The sequence below is a fragment of the Geotrypetes seraphini genome, chromosome 3, assembly GCF_902459505.1.
Source record: "Geotrypetes seraphini chromosome 3, aGeoSer1.1, whole genome shotgun sequence".
Lineage (NCBI taxonomy): Eukaryota > Metazoa > Chordata > Amphibia > Gymnophiona > Dermophiidae > Geotrypetes > Geotrypetes seraphini.
This window is the reverse complement of record NC_047086.1, coordinates 260,930,234-260,949,539: the sequence shown is the minus strand read 5'-3', so window position 1 is coordinate 260,949,539 and position 19,306 is coordinate 260,930,234. Positions and strand designations below refer to the sequence as shown.

Below are 19,306 nucleotides of genomic sequence, written 5' to 3'. Positions count from 1 at the left end.
TAAAATATACAGTATGTAAACTGCTTGGCTTGTACCCACATGAAAGCAATATATATCAAATACATGGATTCAAAGCACTTGGTTGCCACCAGAGGTTTAATCTGTCCTGCTTTTGCGCTCTGATATATCTGCTCCTGATTCATTTCATTTCCCCCTCCGTTCAAGAGACGCAGCCTCAGGCTTCCTCTTTGGGTGAAAGCACAGGAGAGGGGCGGCGCACTAGCTATACACTGCTGCGCCAATCTTCCCGGAAGCCTCTTTCCCGTCCTACACTCTATGGCTCGCACATCGTAGCCAATCAAAAGCCTTTTAGGAGATATCTGGAATAACCCAGACGGCGCGTGGGCCTGTTCTGTTTTCATTCCCAGAGCGCTGGGATAATGGATGGAGCACACGTGAGCGCGTTCACCGTTTATCGAACCCTGAAAGCGTCTCAGCTGCAACAGGTCAGGGGCGTCTAGAAACCGAAAGCTGGAAGGAGGTCAGGGGGAATAGAAACAGCCAGATCTCGTCGTGACGGTTGGCTGGCAGGGAGATTAACGGATGTACCTCTTTGGTCCTGTGTGGATTTTAACGCACATGGACTTCATTTTTGCCGTTTCTCTATAATTGTCCTTCCTATATGAAATTATCCAACTGCTGTTTTAAAATCACATTTACTGAAAAGGGAATCGTCAAGCATACATGCATAGCACAAGAGAGGGTATCCTAGTTTTCCTTGTTATATGTTTAGGGGGAATACATCAACGTGACCGTAAAATGACATAGGCAGGTATTCATCTTTACTCAATTAGACCGGAATTAGCTTTATGTAAGCAATTCTAGAAGGAATAATTTGCAGCTGTAGTGGAGAAAACTATTTTCATTTGCCAATACCGTATATACTGCTGTTAGATTAAAGGGTGCACTTCTAAGAAAGCTTTATTTGATTTTTGTTGGTATTGCTAGAGATGCTAAGTGTGAACCATGGCAAAACGTTAGATTTTTCGGGTAGTATGTTTTGGTTTAAAAAAAAATTGAAGTGTTATGTTGTGTTGTAAATGAAGATAGCAGTATATGGGTATTTTCTTTTCCAGTACGGTAGGTGACAGACATTCTAGATTGGTAATATCCTAGCTGGTTGCTGCAGAAGGATCCACTCCAGATTTTTCACTTTTACCTCTGCAACACTGGACTCTTTAGCTCCCACCTACAGTTCTTCTGCACCCTTACCTGCAAGAGTGCTTGTTCTGCTCTCTCCCATTTTATTTGGTGTATTTTTGTTCCTTTTTCAGGAATTCTGGTGTTTGGAGTTATTTCACAACTTTGCCTACTTGAGAACACACATACTTCGGTCTGTAGCTGACAGGCTGATCCCACTGGGTACTTGTTAGACAGCCTACATAGTTTTCTTTGGTGCTCAGGGCCGTCCCTGGTCTCACCTCCTGTTAAACAGGGGTCGAGCACAGGCAGGCTGTTGGGTGCCCACCTCCACCAATCCCGGTGCGCATCCATTGGTCTGCAGAGGTGGAAGTATAGTCGGGCATCACTGGCAGCCCGACGATCAGGCTTTGCAACACAAATTTTCACACAGGTCCTATAGTGAGTACAGGCTGAAAGCCTGTGAGATGAATCGGGGGAAAGTTGAAAAAGTGGGGGTTTGAGTGTTTTTGAATGTTCCCCCTCTTGAAAAATCCTAAAATTGCCATTTTGAGAGTTTGGGAATAGTGAAAAAATCACAATTTTGGTGTGAATTGTTTGATGGTGGCCATCTTGAATTTTTAACGATTGCATAAGCAAGAGAACAAATTAACATCAAGTTTAATTGAATAACCAGACTTCAAATACCCAAGACACTACTTAAATAAGCTTTCGTGTCCTTACTGGGGTAGTAAAGTTCATCATTGGTCTTGGTAAAGTGAAATGTGCTCTAAATCAATTTTGTAAACTTAATTTCATAGCATATAATAAATATAGATATAAAGTGCTTTTAGTGCTTAAGGTGCTAGAGAGAGGAAGGCACTTATCTTTTGACATTTGACGTGCGGGAGCTGGTGATTTTCGCTTCTTCAAGTCTCTTTAGACCAGTCATTTTTGGTGCATATATAGAAGGAGGCATAGCCCCTGATGAAACCTGAGTGTGAAACGGTTGGGCAGCCATCGGGCACAAAAGATAAATGCCTTCCTCTAATACTAAAAGCACTTTATATCTATATTTAAGTTTCTAAAATTAATTTAGAGCATATGTCACGAAATTAATTTAGAGCACAAAGCCCTCCCCAGCCAGTCCTCAACTGAATGCCCACATACGGGACACATACCATACTAGACTGCCCAGTACCAACCATAGTTCCTTCAATGTATACCCATTATTTTCTGGTTAGAGATCTTCTGTGTTCATCCTACGCTTGTTTGAACTTTGTCACCATTTTCTTCTCCACCACCTCTCGGAAACGCATTCCATGGATCAACCACCCTCTCCTTAAAGATTTTCCTAACATTACTCTTGAATCTACCACCCTTCAACCTCAAATTATGCCCTCTGGTTTTACCATTTTTCTTTCTCCGGAATAGATTTTGTTTTATGTTAATACCTTTCAAGTATTTGAATGTCTGAATCATATCTCCCCTATCCCTCCTTTCCTCTAGGGCAGGGCTGCCCAAGTCTGGTCCTCGAGATCTACTGGTGGGCCAGGTTTTCAGGATATCTACAATGAACATGCATGAGAGAGATTTGCATACCAAGAAGGCAGTGCAGGCAAATCTCTCTCATGCATATTCATTGTGGATATCCTGAAAACCTGGCCTGCCAGTAGATCTCGAGGACCGGACTTGGGCAGCCCTGCTCTAGGGTATATATATTCAGAGCTTCAAGTCTCTCTTCATAGGTTTTCTGGCATAAACTTCCTACAGTTTTGTCACCTTCCTCTGGACCACTTCAAGTCTTTATTTCCTTCGCCAGATACGGTCTCCAAAATTGAACACTATACTCCAAGTGGGGCCTCACCATCGACCTGTACAGGGGCATCAACACCTTCTTTCTTCTACTGGTCACGCCTCTCTCTATACAGCCTAGCATCCTTCTGGCAACAGCCATTACCTTGTCACACTGTTTCTCTGCCTTTAGATCTTCAGACACTATCACCCCAAGGTCCCTCTCCCCTTCCGTGCACATTAGCCTCTCATGTCCCAACACATATGGCTCCTTATTTCTAAACCGCAAATGCATTACTCCACTTCTTTCCGTTGAATTTTTGTTGCCAGATATTGGACCATTCCTCTAACTTTTGCAGATCCTTTTTCATGTTTTCCACTCCCTCCTTGGTCTCTACTCTGTTACAAATCTTGGTATCATCCTGGTATCATCTGCAAAAAGGCAAACCTTTCTTCTAACCCTTCTTCAATGTTGCTCACAAACATATTGAACAGGATTGGCCCAGCGCCGATCCTTGAGGGACTCCACTACTCACCTTTCCATCCTCCAAGCAAATTCCATTAACCACCACCCGCGTCTGCCCGTCAACCAGTTTCTAATCCAGTTCACCACTTTGGGTCCTAACTTCAGCCCATCAAGTTTGTTAAAGAGCCTTCTATGAGGAACCGTGTCAAAGACTTTGCTGAAATCTAAGTAAATTACATCTAGCATATGCCCTTGATCCAATTCTCTAGTCACCCAGTCAAAAAATTCAATCAGATTTGTTTGGCACGACTTACCTTTAATAAAACCATGGTCCTTCTCCAGGATCATCTGTGAACACAGAACAGAAGTATTTGTTTAACATTTTTGCTTTTTTCTCATCACTCTCCACATCGATACATATCATCTTTTAGTCTTGCAATTCTATTTTTCATCTTCTTTCTTTCACTAATATATCTGAAAAAATTTTTGTCTTCCTTTTTTACATTTTTAGCCATTTGCCCTTCTGCTTGCATTTTTGCCAGATGTATCAGTCTCTTGACTTCTTTCAGCTTCGCCCGTTAGTCCTTTCTGTACTTCTCTTGGGTATTTTTTAGATTTAATAAACACCAGCTCTTTTGCCTGAGATGCATGGTTGCCATGCTGGATGTGGTTCCTCTTCAGCATGTTTTGCTCTCTCGCTGGGCTCTGCACAGGGTTGCCTTGCAGACCTGTCTTCCTTGGACTCTTAACTCGAGTAAGCAAGGGCTGGTAGCTTCTCCTGCAATCGCTCCGCAGGGACATACTGCTACACATTTCCTTCTAGATTGTGGTGATGCCAGATGCCAGCCTTTGGGTCTGATGAGCCTGTTCAGGGGTGTTGGACGCTCTCTCAGTGGAAATGATCAATCAATTGTTTGGAGCTCAGAGCATTCAGCTAGCTCTGATGAAATTGTAGAAGCAGTCAGGGTCTTCTCTGACAATTTGAAGGCTGTAGCCTAAGTCAATCACCAGGGAGGATCCAAGAGCACTCCTCTGGCTCAGGAAGCCTGCCTGCCTTTTTCTTTGGGCAGAACATCACCTCCTAGCGCTGTTGGCAGCATATGTGGCAGGAGTCGAGAGTGTTCAAGCAGACTTCCTCAGCAGACAGACCCTGGATCTGGGCGAGTGGGCCCAGTTTGCAGCGGTGTTTTGTGCCATAGTGCGGCACTGGGATCAGCCCTGTTTCGACCTCATGGCCACGGCAAGAAACAATTGTTTCTTCATTCAAAGATCGGCTAGCTCTGAAAGCAAGAGGCTTGACACTGGTGCAGCCTTGGCCTCAGGAGATTCTCCTGTATGTTTTTCCTACTTGACAGATGATTGGCTGGGTCATTTGGCGGATCGTGGTCCTTCTGGGCCTCATTATTCTGGTGGCTCCAGATTGGCCTCGCAGATCTGCTGTCTCCGCAGGGGTTGCAGCCACTGTTCCCTCTAAGCTGTGCGCGCGCACACAACTTGCCGAACCCGCGCACACAAATTAAAATAGCGCGCACAAAAAAATAAATTTTTGCCTTAAATGATTTTCACTGCTAAAATGAAATGTTGCAGAAGACCAGCTGTTCCGATTTCCCATTTATCACATTTATTGAAGCGCTATAATATAAATTTTAAGTCATTCACGTGATTCCGTTATTTTTGACAGTTGAACTTGACACGTCACGTGCCTCATAGGGCCATAGCCTATGGCCCATAGGATATGAAACACTTCCGATTCTTTGACTTCCTGAAGTTCCGCCATATTGTTTATTTCGTGGAATCGTAGTGTGCAACGTGGTACTGCGGTTGTATAACTGTATTCATTTATTAAATTGCAACCAGATATAACTCTTAAAATGTCTAAACCGCAAATGGTGAAAAGTGTAAAATGCAAGAGAGCTGCAACAGCTTTTAGGTCTGAACGGCTTGAAGAAATTGTTGAAACGGAGACACCGGAATCTCGAAATACAGTGCGTGTTCGACTGTGTGAAATATTTACCTATGACGAAGACGATGGAGTTGTGTGTTGTTGCTGTCAAGATGCCAAAGCAACTGGAAAATTCTCTACTGGAAAAATATGGGATGATGTTTGGAAACAGGACTTTCTGAAACGCCATCTATCAAGTAAATCTCATACCAAAAGTATTAGGAAACTCAGAAGTAAAAATCCGAATTTAAGAGGGGGACTGGTTAACATGTTGCTTGAAAGCCCAACCAAAAAAGAAAACAGGCAAATTAGTAATGAACGGAAACGTTCCAGTCCTGATGAAATTAAGGTTCTTGTCGACAGTGTTGTGCTGACCATTAAGATGAATATCTCAATGCTCTCTGTTCAAGATATCAATGAGCACATGGCGAAGTATGTTAGTATACCTGATAGCTAGAGAAGCAAAAACTATGCGTTTGAATTTCTTGGAATTATCAATGGCATCGTGCAAGATGATCGTATGGCAGACATTAAATTAGCAATGTATCATACGTTATTTCTGTCAACAAGTGCTTAATACTCTACTTTAAGTATCAGCCAGTCAATTCAAATGAGTATAGGACATCATTTGGTGGGATGCTACAGTTGGAAGCATGTGATGCTACATCAATAGTAACAGCAATTAGTGAATTCTATAGGAAACATGAACTTGACCTGAATAAAATGGTTATGTTCACCTCTGATGGTGCCTCTGTTATGTTGGGCAAAATAGATTGATGTTGCAGCACAGCTGATAAAAGGCATTCCACATTTAGTGCAGCAACATTGTGTTGCACATCAGGAAGATTTGGGACTTTCTGATTCATGAAAAGAAGTAAAATCGATGAAAGAAGTAGAAACTGTAATGAGAACTGTGTACACGGTGTTCTGTCAGTCTTCTAATAAACGATGCAAATTTCAAGAAATAGCAGATGCATCTGAATGTGAATCAATTGCTTTCAGACCTCTGAATGAAGTGCACTGGTTATCTAGACACTTTGCACTTAAAGCAATTATTCAAAATTATGATCCCCTGTTAAAATATTTTGAAGAAGACAAAGATAATGATCCTATTGCAAAGTACTGCTATAAGAAGCTGAACAGTGAACAATTTCATATTACACTTGAAGTTTTGAATGATGTCTTATCAGAACTGGCTTCCTTAACCATGGCATTTCAAAAACGTGGTTTGACACCATTGGAAGCTTATCATCTTGCACAGGGTAAATTGAACAAACTTCGAATGCAATACTTAGGCGACAAGGTTAAGTGGAGTGATAAAGTCAACAGTCTTCTTGACAACAGGATGAAGTCTGGAGAAAAAGTTTCAGTGGATACTAATTCCATATTAACCTTCATCAACATCCTATGTTTGCATCTGGGTGAAAGATTTCCTGAAAATGAAGTTGAGGAATGGTCTGCTTTTGACTGTACAGCAATATCACAATGCGACTTTGATTTCAGAAATGGACATATCAGATCTTTGTTTAAAGTATAAACAATTTCTTCCAGAGGAAAGTGTTATTATTCAGCAATACAATGACTTTAAATTCCTTGTTGCAGAAAAAAATCAAAAGCAATCTGATAAACAGCTTTCCAGATATGACAAAATTTGTATTTCAGAATGATCAATTTGCAGATTTAGCAAAATTAATGGACATTGGTGCCACATTCTTAGCATCTAGTTCAGATTGTGAGCGTGATTTTAGTCTAATGAACAATGTGAAGACTAAACAAAGGAATCGTTTACATTTAGAGCATTTGGAAATGCTGATGCGTGTTAAGAGTCACCTTCAAGATGGAGGCTCAACAGATCTTGACAGAATTTATTCGGACTGGATAAATATGAAAGATCGCAGGGAAAAACTTTGAAAACTAAATTGCTGTTATTTTCTAAATTTTAAGTATAAAGTACAATGATACCTTATTTATAGGTAGCGCTCAATGAAACATTTCAATGAAACATAATTTATGTTTATTGAAATGAGACTTTATGTTACATAAAGTGTAACTAACAAAGTGTAACTAAAATTACATTGTGTTTTCGTTAATTTAGACTAAACTCAAAGACCTGCCCGTAAATGCCCATAACTGAACTCCGGGCTCTCTGGCAATCATTTTTATAGCGCACACAAATTTAGTTTTTCTTTAAAATGCGCACAGATTAAATTTTTTGCGCACACAGCCTATGAAAAATTAAAGGGAACATTGGTTGCAGCCTTTGGCTAAACACCCATCTGGACCTCCTCATGCAGGGTCCAGTATCCATGGAGGATCCGGGTTGCTTTCCTCTTACGGCATGGCTCTTGAGCATGCAGCCTTGGAGCACAAAGTATATTCCAGTGCAATAGGTGAGACATCTAGACAGATGGGTTATTTCCTCATAGCCACGTGCTGCTGCAGAAGGAATCCACTCTGGGTTTTCACTGCCTCTGCACTTCACTGGGCTCTCTAGCTCCATCTACAGTTCTTTCCTTCTGCACCCTTGCCTGCAGGAGTGTTTGTTCTGCTCTCCCCATTTTAGTTTTTATTCCATGTAATTTCATCCCTCTCAGGTAATTTGGTGCTTGGAGTGATTTTGAAGCTCTGCCTGCTTGAGAATTCACAAGACTTCAATCTGTAGCTGACAGGCTGATCCCACTGGGTACCTGTTGGTCAGCCTGTATAGTTTTCTCTGGAGCTCGGGGCCGTCCCTGACGTGGTCTCACCTACTGTTATGCAAGGGTCGAGCGTAGGCTGTTAAAGCACCCTTAGGGGGCTCGGCAGTGTCTTTCAGGATGCCGGCTGGAAATATACTGCAGCCTGTCTCAGCTCTGAATAGTAGCTGGATAGAGAAGAATCACTGTCACCAACTGGGAATGCCTCTTTGAAGTCTATCTTCAAGCTGCCGGTCAGACACAGAGCCTGACCGTACCCCCACCCCAGACTGACTGATGTACACTGAGAATGGGGGGGGGAGCAAAATATGCAGCTCTTTCCCTGTTAGACACTGCTGAGCCTCCAAAGATGCATAACAGCCTGCACTCAAACCCTGTTCAGCAGTAGGTTAGGGAAAGCGGGGACAGACCCGGTCTCCAAAGATACTTATGCAAGCTGGCTAGACCGTAGTCTGCGACTTCTCTTTGCAAACAGAGCTAAATGGGAAAGCTCTGAGCACTGAAGCACTGAGAAACAAAAAAATACCAAAGAAAATAAGAGACAGAGAGCAGAACAAATACTCCTGGCTCACGTGCACAAGGGAAAAACTGCAGGTTGCAGCACAGCTCTTTGTGAAGTAGAGGAGAGTTGGAGAAAAAATCCAGAATGGATTCCTTCTGCAGAAGGCTCACAGCCATTGAGAGAGAACTTGCAAATCTAGAATGACTCGCCTGTTGCAGTGGAAAATGGAATTAGCTTATGTTGATTACTGTAGCATCATTTATTTAGGAAGAAAAGAAACCATCTTGAAAAAATTGTAAACCTTGTTAAATACTGCAGCCTGAATGATTTTTAAAATCTGAAAGTTTGAGGAAGACCACTTTATTGTTATTGAAATTGTGCTGGTTATCGGCAAAACTATATATTTTTAAACACTTGCTCTTTAGTTTTCTTGATTTTTGCATGATTATGCCCCTAGCTATATGTTTCCACTTATTGATCTATCAGATGGAAATTAAAACCTGGAATCTAGGGAATTCTTTAATTTTGTGCTATCCAAATCCTAGGAAGATTGTTTAAAAGAAATTTTGACAACATATTAATTTCAGGCTGAGAGATGATGGAATGAGTTACCATGTATATTAAGACATCAGACAAAATTTATAGCAATTTTTGGAAATTGTTCAATTTATATATTTAGGAAATATGTTGATTCTAAATAATTCTCTTTGTTTTTATAGTTAAATTTGTAACGATCTTGGGGTCACCTTATCCCTTATTCAGTTAGCCACACTTAACAAGTGTGGACATAAAAGCAAGTGTGGGATATAAAGCACAGTTACTGTAACATGTATTATCCAGGGACAGCAGGCAGATATTTTCACATGTGGGTGACGTCATCCACAGAGTCCCGGTACAGACAGCGGGACACTTTAAGAACTTTAGAAAGTGTGTGACTGCCTACACCGCGCATGCCATGATGCCTTCCCGCCTAACGTAGATGCGCAGCTCCTCAGTTTTGTAAGCCTGCTAAGAAGCTAACCAGGGGAGGTGGGTGGGTTGTGAGACTATCTGCCTACTGTCCCTGGATAACACCTGTTATGGTAACTAACTGAGCTTTATCCCAGGACAAGCAGGCAGCATATTCTCACATGTGGGTGACCTCCAAGCTAACCAGACTGGGATGGTGGGAGAGTTAGCTTTATAGGAAAATAAATTTTGAAGTGCCCATACCTTCTGGAATAAGATTCCAGACAATAATGTGAAGTAAAGGTATGAACTGAGGACCAAGTAGCAGCTTTGCAAATTTCATCAGTGGGGAGTACTGTAGATAGGAGTAGAGCGGAGAAAAGCTACTGAAGCTGCCATAGCTTGAACTTTATGAGCTGTGACCTAGCTCTCAAGTTGCAACCCAGCCTGGCCATAACAGAACAAGATGCAAGCAGCCAATCAATTGGAAATTATTCTCTTGGATACAGGATGCCCCAGCTTGTAAGGATCTAAAGAGACAAAAAATTGGGGAGATGATCTATGTGATTCAGTCCATTGCAAATAGTAAGCCAGTGCTTGTTTGCAGTCCAGAGTATGAAGAGCCATTTCTCCAGGATGACAATGAGACTTGGGAAAAATACTGGAAGAACAATGGATTGATTGAGATGAAACTAGTGTTGATCTTTGGTAAGAAATTTGGATGAGTGTGAAGTACTACCTTGTCATGGTGGAAGCACTGTACATGGTAGATCCGCCACTAAAGCTTGAAGTTCACTCACTCTGTGAGCAGAAGTTAGAAAAATGAGGAAAACCACTTTCGAAGTGAGATATTTGAGATGAGCAGAAGACGTTAGTTCAAATGGAGGCTTCACCAGTGTACCACATTAAGATCCCAAACCACTGGAGGTGGTTTGAATTGAAAAGTTCTTTTATGAATTGGGAAACCATAGAATGAACTGCGAGAGGTTTTCCATTCACTGGTTGATAAAAAGCAGCAATTGCACTGAGATGGACTCTAATGGAAGTGGATTTGAGGCTAGAGTTCGACAAGTGCAGAAGATAATCCAAAACTGAGGAAACAGAGGTGGATTGAGGATCTTGGTGGTGAAGTATACACCAGGCAGACAAATTGGTCAGTTTTTGAGTATAACGTTGTGTGGCTGGTTTTCTGGAAGCATCCAAGATGTCTGACAGGCTGAGAAAATTGTAGATCAGGTGAAGTCAGTCCAAGAGATACCAAGCAGTCAGGTGCACTGACTGCAGGTTGGGGTGTAGAAGAGAACCCTGACTCTGCGTAAGAATAGATGGAAAAATTGGCAATAGGTTTTGGCTCCTTGATACTGAGTTGAAGTAGAAGGGAGAACCATGGTTGTTTGGGCCACTGTGGAGCTATCATGGTGGCAGACTCCTGTTTGAGTTTGACAAGCGTTTTGAGAACAAGAGGAATGGGTGGAAATGCATAGAGGAACTTGTGCGTCCAATCTAGGAGAAAAGCATCCGCTTCTAGGCAATGAGAAGAATATAGTTTGGAGCAAAAGTGGGGTAGCTTGTGGTTGTGGGGAGATGTAAACAGGTCTACTTGAGGCGTCCCCCATTGAGAGAAGATAGGATGGAGAGCTTCTGAGTTCAGTGTCCATTTGTAAAGTTGAAGAATTTGGCTTAGGTTGTCCACTAAGCAATTCTGTTCCCCTTGAATGTAAACAGCTTTTAGGAAGATGTTGCGAGGGATCACACAATTCCAAATCTTTTGAGCCTCTTGACAGAGAAGGAGAGATCCCGTTCCTCCTTGCGTGTTTATATAGTACATGGCCACCTGATTATCTGTCCGGACAAGGAGAACTTGTTTTTGTAGAAGATGCTGAAAAGCCTTGAGAGCATTGAAAATCTCTCCAAGTTCCAACAGATTTATATGATGGCGTTGATCCTTGATGGAAACATCAAAAAGTCCAACAGGACAGAGAATCCACGGGTATAAAACAGTACAAAAGGAAGTGGAAACGGACAATGAACACTCCACTGAAGATCACTGATGTAAAACCAACATGTTTATTTTATAAAAGGACACAAGCAGAAGCTGTGGACCCGACACAGCACTGTGTTTCGGCGTCTGAGGAACGCCTGCATCAGGGGTCACTAAAAATGAAACCAAACCTGTAGCGTATAAGTTTACCGATGGCAGGTCTGGGATAAAACAAAGCTCAGTCCAACTAACATGCCAGAATAAGCAAAATCACTGAAAAGCTGTGGAGCTTTGTTTTATCCCAGACCTGCCATCTGAGAACTTATACGCTACAGGTTTGGTTTCATTTTTAGTGACCCCTGATGCAGGCGTTCCTCAGACACCAAAACACTGAAATAAACAAGTTGGTTTTACATCAGTGATCTTCAGTGGAGTATTCATTGTCCGTTCCCACTTCTTTTGTACTGTTGATCCTTGATGGACCAGAGGCCTTGAGTGCGTAGACCATCTAGGTGAGCTTCCCAAGCAAAGGTTGACGAATCCATGGTTCAAACCTTCTGATGAGGAGGTTTGTGGAATAACAGCCCTCTGGAAAGATTGGAAGAGTGCATCCACCACTGTAGTAATGTGCTGCGAAAGTAGGTCGAGAGCTTGCGACCACTGTGAAGCCAGAGACCATTGAGGGATCCAGAGGTGAAGTCTGGTAAAATTTTAGATGCCATGTGTCCCAGAAGAACCATCATGCGCCTTGCTGAAAGCAATGGAAGCTAAACAACCTGATGACAAAGTTGGATAAGAGTGTCCTGACGCTCTTGAGACAGAAATGCCCTGAGTTGTATTGTCGAGCAGGGTTCCTATAAACTGGAGCTTCCGAGATGGTTGAAGTTGTGATTTGGGGGAGTTGATCTCGAACCCCAAATTCTGAAGAAACAGTATGATCTGATGTGTTGGTAAAAGCACTCCTTGAGACGAAGGATTCTTGATGAGCCAGTCATCCAGATATGGAAAGACTTGAAATCCCTGAGACCTCGAGGCCGTTGCCACTATCACCAGGCATGCACTTGGTGAAAACCGTGGAAGAAGATGCCAGGCCGAAAGGTAGAACCTTGTATTGAAAGTGGTGGTGTGCCACTTGAAATCTCAAGAACTTCCTGGAAGCTGGCTGAATTGGAATGTGAGTGTAGGCTGCCTTGAGATCTAGAGAGCATAGCCAATCATTGCGATCCAAGAGGGGATACAAAGTTGCCAGGGATAAAATTCAAAACTTTTCCTTGCTGAGAAATTTGTTGAAGGCCCTGAGATCCAATATCGGTCGAAGACCTCCTGTCTTCTTCGGGTCAAGGAGTAAAACCCCTGGTTCTGCTGGTCATTCTTGATGGCATTGAGAAGAAGTAATGAATTGATCTGAAGAAGAAGGGAAGACTGGAGAGGGTTTGAAGCAGACTCTCTTGGAGGATGATCTGGAGGGATGGTAACAAAATGAAGAGAGTAACCCTCTCAAATGATATTGAGAACCCAGAGGTTGGAGGTGATCAACTGCCAACAACCTCCAGTTGGCAGAGGGAGAGGCAGATGGAGAGTAATTGAAACTATGCTCTCGAGTAACTGGTCAAAAAGGCTGAGTGGACTTAGAAGGAGCAGACACCTGAGGTTTCTGAGTGCGTTACTTCCTTTGTTTCTTCTACTGTGGTTTGGAAAATGCATCTGGTAAGAAGAAGAGGGCTTGGGTTTAGATTTTAAGCAAGGAATCCCAAAACTTTTCATGGGCGGAGAGCTTTTGAGTGGCATTCCTCAATTGAGTCCCAAAGAGTTCATCTCCTAGACAGGGAATATTGGCCAACAAGTCTTGGAGGTTAACATCCTTATCAGCAATTTTTAGTCATGCCAACCTCCTCATGGCTACAGACATAGAAAAAGCCCTGGAAGATAATTCAAAGGTGTCATGCGCAGACTGCACCATGTGTTGTTTTAACTGGGTAAGGGTGCTAGCTAAATTATGTGTGGGAATTCTGTCTACTGGTGAGATGGAAGATATTTCTGAAATTTAGGCAGTTGTTTAACCAGGTGTTTCATGTAACATGTGATGTAGAAATTGTAATTGATGACACAATTTGCCAACATGGAGTTTTGGTAAAGACGTCTACCAAACCTGTCCATAGTACAAACTTCTCGACCTGGTGGGACTGATGCGTTCACTTTGGATGGGATAGATTTTTTCAGTGTGGACTCTACCACTAAAGACTGAGACAGTTGAGATTTGTCAAATCCTAGACTGGGAATAATTCTGTAGAGGGAGTCCAATTTCCTAGGAGTAATAGGAACAGAGAGAGGGGACTCCCAATTTTTATGAAGGGTTTCTCTCAGGATTCCATGTAAAAGAAGTTTGATAAACTCTTTAGGAGGATGTTTATAATCCATAGTCTCCAAAAATTCAGCAGTATATTTGGAATCTGCTTCAAATGTCTAATGAAGTGAATAAAAGAAAGTGTCTACGAAGGATATGGCTGTCTAGGAGGAGTCTTATAAGGAGATTGTGCCTCCGGAGAGTGACGGGCTGGGTCAAGAACTGGTTGAGTGGAAGGTGACAGAGAGTAGTGATCAATGGAGATCGCTCTGAGAAAAGGGATGTTACTAGTGGTGTGCCTCAAGTTTCTGTTCATGGGCCTGTTTTTTTAAAAACATTTTTATAAACGATTTTGCTGAAGGGTTGATGGGTAAGATTTGCCTCTTTGCGGATGATACCAAAATCTGCAATAGGGTAGACACGCCAGATGGTGTGAATAACATGAAGAAAGACCTGGTGAAGCTTGAAGAATGGTCAGAAATTTTGCAGCTGAAATTTAATGCTAAGAAATACAAGATCATGCATTTGGGCTGCAAAAAACCAAGGGAACGGTACAGTTTAGAGGGTGAAGAACTTATGTGTATGACAGAAGAGCGGGACTTGGATGTGTTGGATGCGATGATCTTAAGGTGGCCAAACAGGTTGAAAAGGTGAAGGTGAAAGCTAGAAGGATGCTATGTTGCATAGGGAGTGGTATGGCCAGTAGGAAAAAGGAGGTATTGATGCCCCTATATAAGACTGTGGCGAGACTTCATTTAAAATATTGTGTACAATTCAGAATATTGTGCACCTTAAGAAAGATGGAGTCTGTCCAGAGGAAGACTACTAAAATGGTGCATATGGGACAGACTTAAAGATCTCAATCTGTATACTTTGGAGGAAAGGCGGGAGAAGGGAGATACGATAGAGACATTTAAATACCCACATGATGTAAATGCGTACGAGTCGAGTCTCTTTCATTTGAAAGGAAACTCTGCAATGAGAGGGCATTGGAAGAAATTAAGAGGTGATAGGCTCTGGAGTAATCGAAGGAAATACTTTTTTACAGAAAGGGTGATAGGCTCTGGAATAATCTAAGGATAGGCACATGGGATCTCTCGGAGAGAGAAAGAGATAATGGTTACTGTGGATGGGCAGACTTGATGGGCTATGGCCTTTATCTGCCATCATGTTTCTATAGGTCTCTGTAGTTGAGGGAGAAGCATCGATATTGAAATCAATATGAAGATCCGAGTCTACAAGTAGTGAAGGAGATCGATGCTGCTTCTTGGCACGGTACCGATCCGATGAAGAAGCGATGCAGTACGTGTTCGTTTTCCGTGACTTTTAAGTTTTGATTTGTGAATCGTTGAGGAGAAGACTTGATGCTTCGACTTAGAATGGTGTCTGGATGCTCAATGCTTCGGAGAATGGCTTGGTGATGAACTACATCGAGATTCATGGCGATGCATTGAGGCAGCAGTGGTGGTACTAGCATCCCGTGTATTCTAACGCTGAGGCTGGGCCAGTACAAGTGGAGTTGGGGTAATAAGCCAAAACATATTCCCATACTCTGCACGAAAGAGAACATTGAGCTTCTCTTGAAAGGTGAGCACCAGTACCTGTGGCTTTGTTGCGGATACCAAAGGTGCTGCGACTTGTTCCGGAAAGGTTGACTTGGATAATGATACACCCCTTGATTTGGAAACGAGTCGCATTAAGGGTCTTCGCTTAGCCGGCATGATTGGTCTTGATGCTTAAGTGGCCTGTGAACCTATCTGGGAAGCTGGTGGCTTCTTAGCTGGCTTACCTGAAGGAGCGATGACCTGCAACACTGGAGTCGATGCAGGTGCATCAGATGAATTCGGTGTCTTCGATGGCGAAGATCTTGAATGACGATGCCTCTGCTCCGTCCATGATGACAGCGAACAATTTCTGCTGCTGTAGAATGTGGCTTTTAATGGAGCGCTTCTTAAACATAGAGCAATGCGCACAGGACTCGACATGATGTTCCGGGCCAAGGCACTATATACACCAATTGTGCGTTGGCACTTGCCACACTTTTTAAACCCCGTTAACAGGTGAGACATTGATGGGAAAACCACCTCAGCTAAATTGAGGCTTAGGCGAAAAAGGAGGTCCCGCTATTGAAGCACCCAAAGGCGAAAATGGGGAAGGGAAAATCTTTTAGTATTTTTTTAAAAACCCGATTAATAGGGAATAAAAAAAAATGAAGAAAAATTAAATGCGTGAATGGGAAGGCAAAGGCTAAAAACGAAGAACATTGAAAAAAGCAAAGCTTAGCTCCATTGAAAACTAAGAACTGAGGAGCTGCTCGTCTATGTTAAGCGGGAAGGCACTCACGCATGTGCGGTATGGGCAGTTGTGAACTTTCTAAAGTTCTTAAAGTGCCGGTGCACTTGGACAGCTGTCCGTACTGGGGCTCTGTGGATATTCCCACATGTGAGAATATGCTGCCTGCTTGTCCTGGGATAAATGTTGCAATGTAATGATAACTGATGACAATTCCAGCCTGTGCTCCCACTCTGTGGATTGAGTTGTTGCAGGCTGCATCAGTCATCTGTTAAGAGGAGATGTTATAGAACAAGGGTGCCCAACATTTGTCCTCAAGGGCCACAATCCAGTCAGCTTCTCAGGATTTCCCCAATGAATATGTATGAGATCTTTTTTATTGAAAATTGCGACAGACTATAACCATCAAACAGTTCAATCATGAAGAAACTTAACAGAAAAAACAAGAAAAGATCAGACCGCCTTGGAGAATAACAGCAGAACCCCAGTATGTAGCTGCTACCAGTTCTACAGTCCAAATGCAACAATGCAACACTCATTTTGTAGTATTTAGTACCCCTTCCAAACACCCCCCAGCCATCTATCACACTAGCAACCATATCCCCAAGCTCGCTGCTCAAAACTCACCAAACAGCCCACACTTACCCCCCCCTCCCCACTCATCCACCCACCTGTCCAGAGCTTCCAACTCTGCCGGAACACCCTTGAGAGCAGGAGAGTCCCCAGCTACCCTGAGAGGGCCTGGGACGGAGCATCCCCAGGGCAGTGAAACAGTAATTCCTTCCAAAAGTCCACATAACATAAATTTTCTATCGGTACTGTGGAAGAGTGCCTGTGGATTTCGTACCAAGCGGTCTCCGCTATTTGAGAAAGCCATTGAGTGTAAGAAGCTACCCGTTCTGAAATCCAATGTTGCAACAAGAGTCTCTTAATCGTCAAGACAGCCAAGTATAGAAATTTTCGTTGAGGTAGAGAGAAAGCTGCCTGTTTCAGCTCTCACTGGTCCCCCCAATAGTAAGATACTATAGTCCCAAGGTACAGGTCGCTGCACTATCTGCTCCAGCAAAGGAAGGGTCCGCAACCATACTTCAGAAGTAGGGCATTCCAGAAAAAGATGAAGTGTACCTGGGACTTTTTTTTACATTTGGGACACAGATCCACCTCCCACAACCCCATTCTTTTCCAATGGACCCGGGATAGGTATGCCCTGTGTAGTATCTTAATTGCATTTCTTTAAGAGTAGTCTTAACCATCCATGGAGTGGACGTTCAAAAAGATCCAGAAACTTTTCCTGTCATAAGGGACAGCCAACTCCCTCTGCCAGGCTTCTGCTGCCTTATATCCATAGGTTGCAGTTTATGTTCAGCCTTCAAGACCTTATACCAAGTGGAAAGTTTGTTCACACACCACAGAATCTGTAAGAATTGAGCGTCTAGGGGACCACAGATCCAAGCATCCCTCCATTTCTGGTGTGAGGAGGTGAAATAATGGTGAACTTTGTGACCAGTCCGACACAAGGCATGCCAAGGTCCCAGTTAGGCCAGGGGTAAAAGTAAAGGGGAAAACCCGGAAGGCAAATTCCAAGGTCTTTTCGGACCAGGATTCTGATAATTTCTTCTTTAACCACCAGAGGGAGCCTGATCTAGCTGAGAATGAGATAGGTGAGCTGTACCCAAGTCGCCACCAGGGGAGCCCAAGAGGCCCCTGGAACACTGCTGACTCAGCCAGAGTAGGGCGTGCCCCTAGGGTATGTAAGCCAGCAGTTGAGAGCAGACAGGCAGGCCGGCTAGGGAGGAGGTTCAGGTTTTGCTTCCCTGAGGAACCCCTCTGGGCCATGCAGGAGCAATAGACCCATACCCATGGAGCTATTGGAAGCTGGACAAGCTGAGGAGCTGCCTGTATCAGAGGAGGAACTGCCCATGGAATGTCAGGAAAGTTTTACAGAGAATGATACTGACTTTGCTAAGCCCATGCAGGTGGATCTGATTACTAGCCGCAAACAGTGAGTTGTGGGTTTTTGGAACTGTTTGCTTGCTTTGTTTTTTGAGAAAGCTGAGAGTGTCAGTTTGGGGAGAGGTTTTGCTGTCACCTTGGGTGGGATTTTGAAGGCCATTGCTGTGGCTTCGTTTTTGACAAAACCTGAATCACTCTCCTTTCCTGGCAGTAATATAAAGTTGCCAGAGGCTTTACCTATTTTTCTTTCAATTATTGTGAATTGTGGAAGCCAGTACCCTGAACTGTAGCTGTGAAACTTGAACAAGCTGCTTGGGAGCAGGCTTGTCTTAGCGCTAGCTGCTTGGGAGCAGGCTAGTCTTAGCGCTACTGAGAGATGAAGACTTAACTGCTAAATTGAACTTTATTTTTGTGCTGTTTTATTTGCTGGGGTTTTTTTTTGTATTTTGTTGCTCTTTGGCTGTTTGGAATTCTGACAATTTTGCAGCTGTAATGATGAGCTACTTACCTGAAGGAAGGAATAAGTAAAACTGAAGTATTTTTGCTATAAACCTCAATTGTGGTGACTTTGCTTTATTTTTGAGTTCCTGCCTTATAACAGTTCAATCCTGCAGGGTGACTCCATTTCGGGTCACATGCTAGTGCTATTTTCTTAGGTAACCACTGGAGGAGCTGTGGAGTCCCGGCCAAATCACAGTACTAGTTACAACCTGGAGAAAGACCCCAAAATGCGTAGAAGACAATGCCCACCTAGCCTGTACTTGAGCAAAAGTAGGGAACACCCCACCTCCCAGGTCCCACAAATCCTTCAGAGATCCACACCCCCTCTGCTCCCATAGCTAAAACCATGACCGACCTATGCCTGGAAGGGATTCAGTGTTTCCAATCAGCTACAGCAAGGGCACTCTGCTGCCACCGCTGTGTATCCAGTATTAACTTACTATAACTGATGCGCAGACTCTTATAAAGAAAGAGATAATAGATCGGAATGCCCTTTCATTTTTATTTACTACCCAGATAGGAAGTGTCTGCAAGGGATATAAGATTTTGGGAAAGAGCACCATCTTAGTTAGGGCCACCCGCCTCCACAGGCCTAATGGCAGATCTTTCCATTTCACACATAAAGCCCTAATCTTTTCAATGTGATGGTGGACATTGTATTCATATACCAGCCTGGGATTGGGGCTCAGATAAACCCCTAGATATCTCATCGGTTTCCTAACTGGGGGAATACTAAGCTTGGTTTGCTAAAGCTCCCATTTGGTGGAA

General features: G+C 43.1%; 1 protein-coding gene across 2 annotated transcripts in view; it reads left to right on the top strand.

Annotated features, from left to right (window-relative positions):
* Nucleotides 1-234: 234 nt before the first annotated feature.
* The window catches only part of RIOX1 (ribosomal oxygenase 1), a 368,994-nt gene continuing 349,922 nt past the window's right edge, over nt 235-19,306 (top strand). For both annotated transcript variants that reach the window (XM_033936262.1, XM_033936263.1), the window contains exon 1: nt 235-446. In XM_033936262.1, the coding sequence (XP_033792153.1) occupies nt 381-446 (66 nt within the window). In that variant the 5' untranslated portion in view covers nt 235-380. The remainder of the gene's footprint in view (nt 447-19,306) is intronic.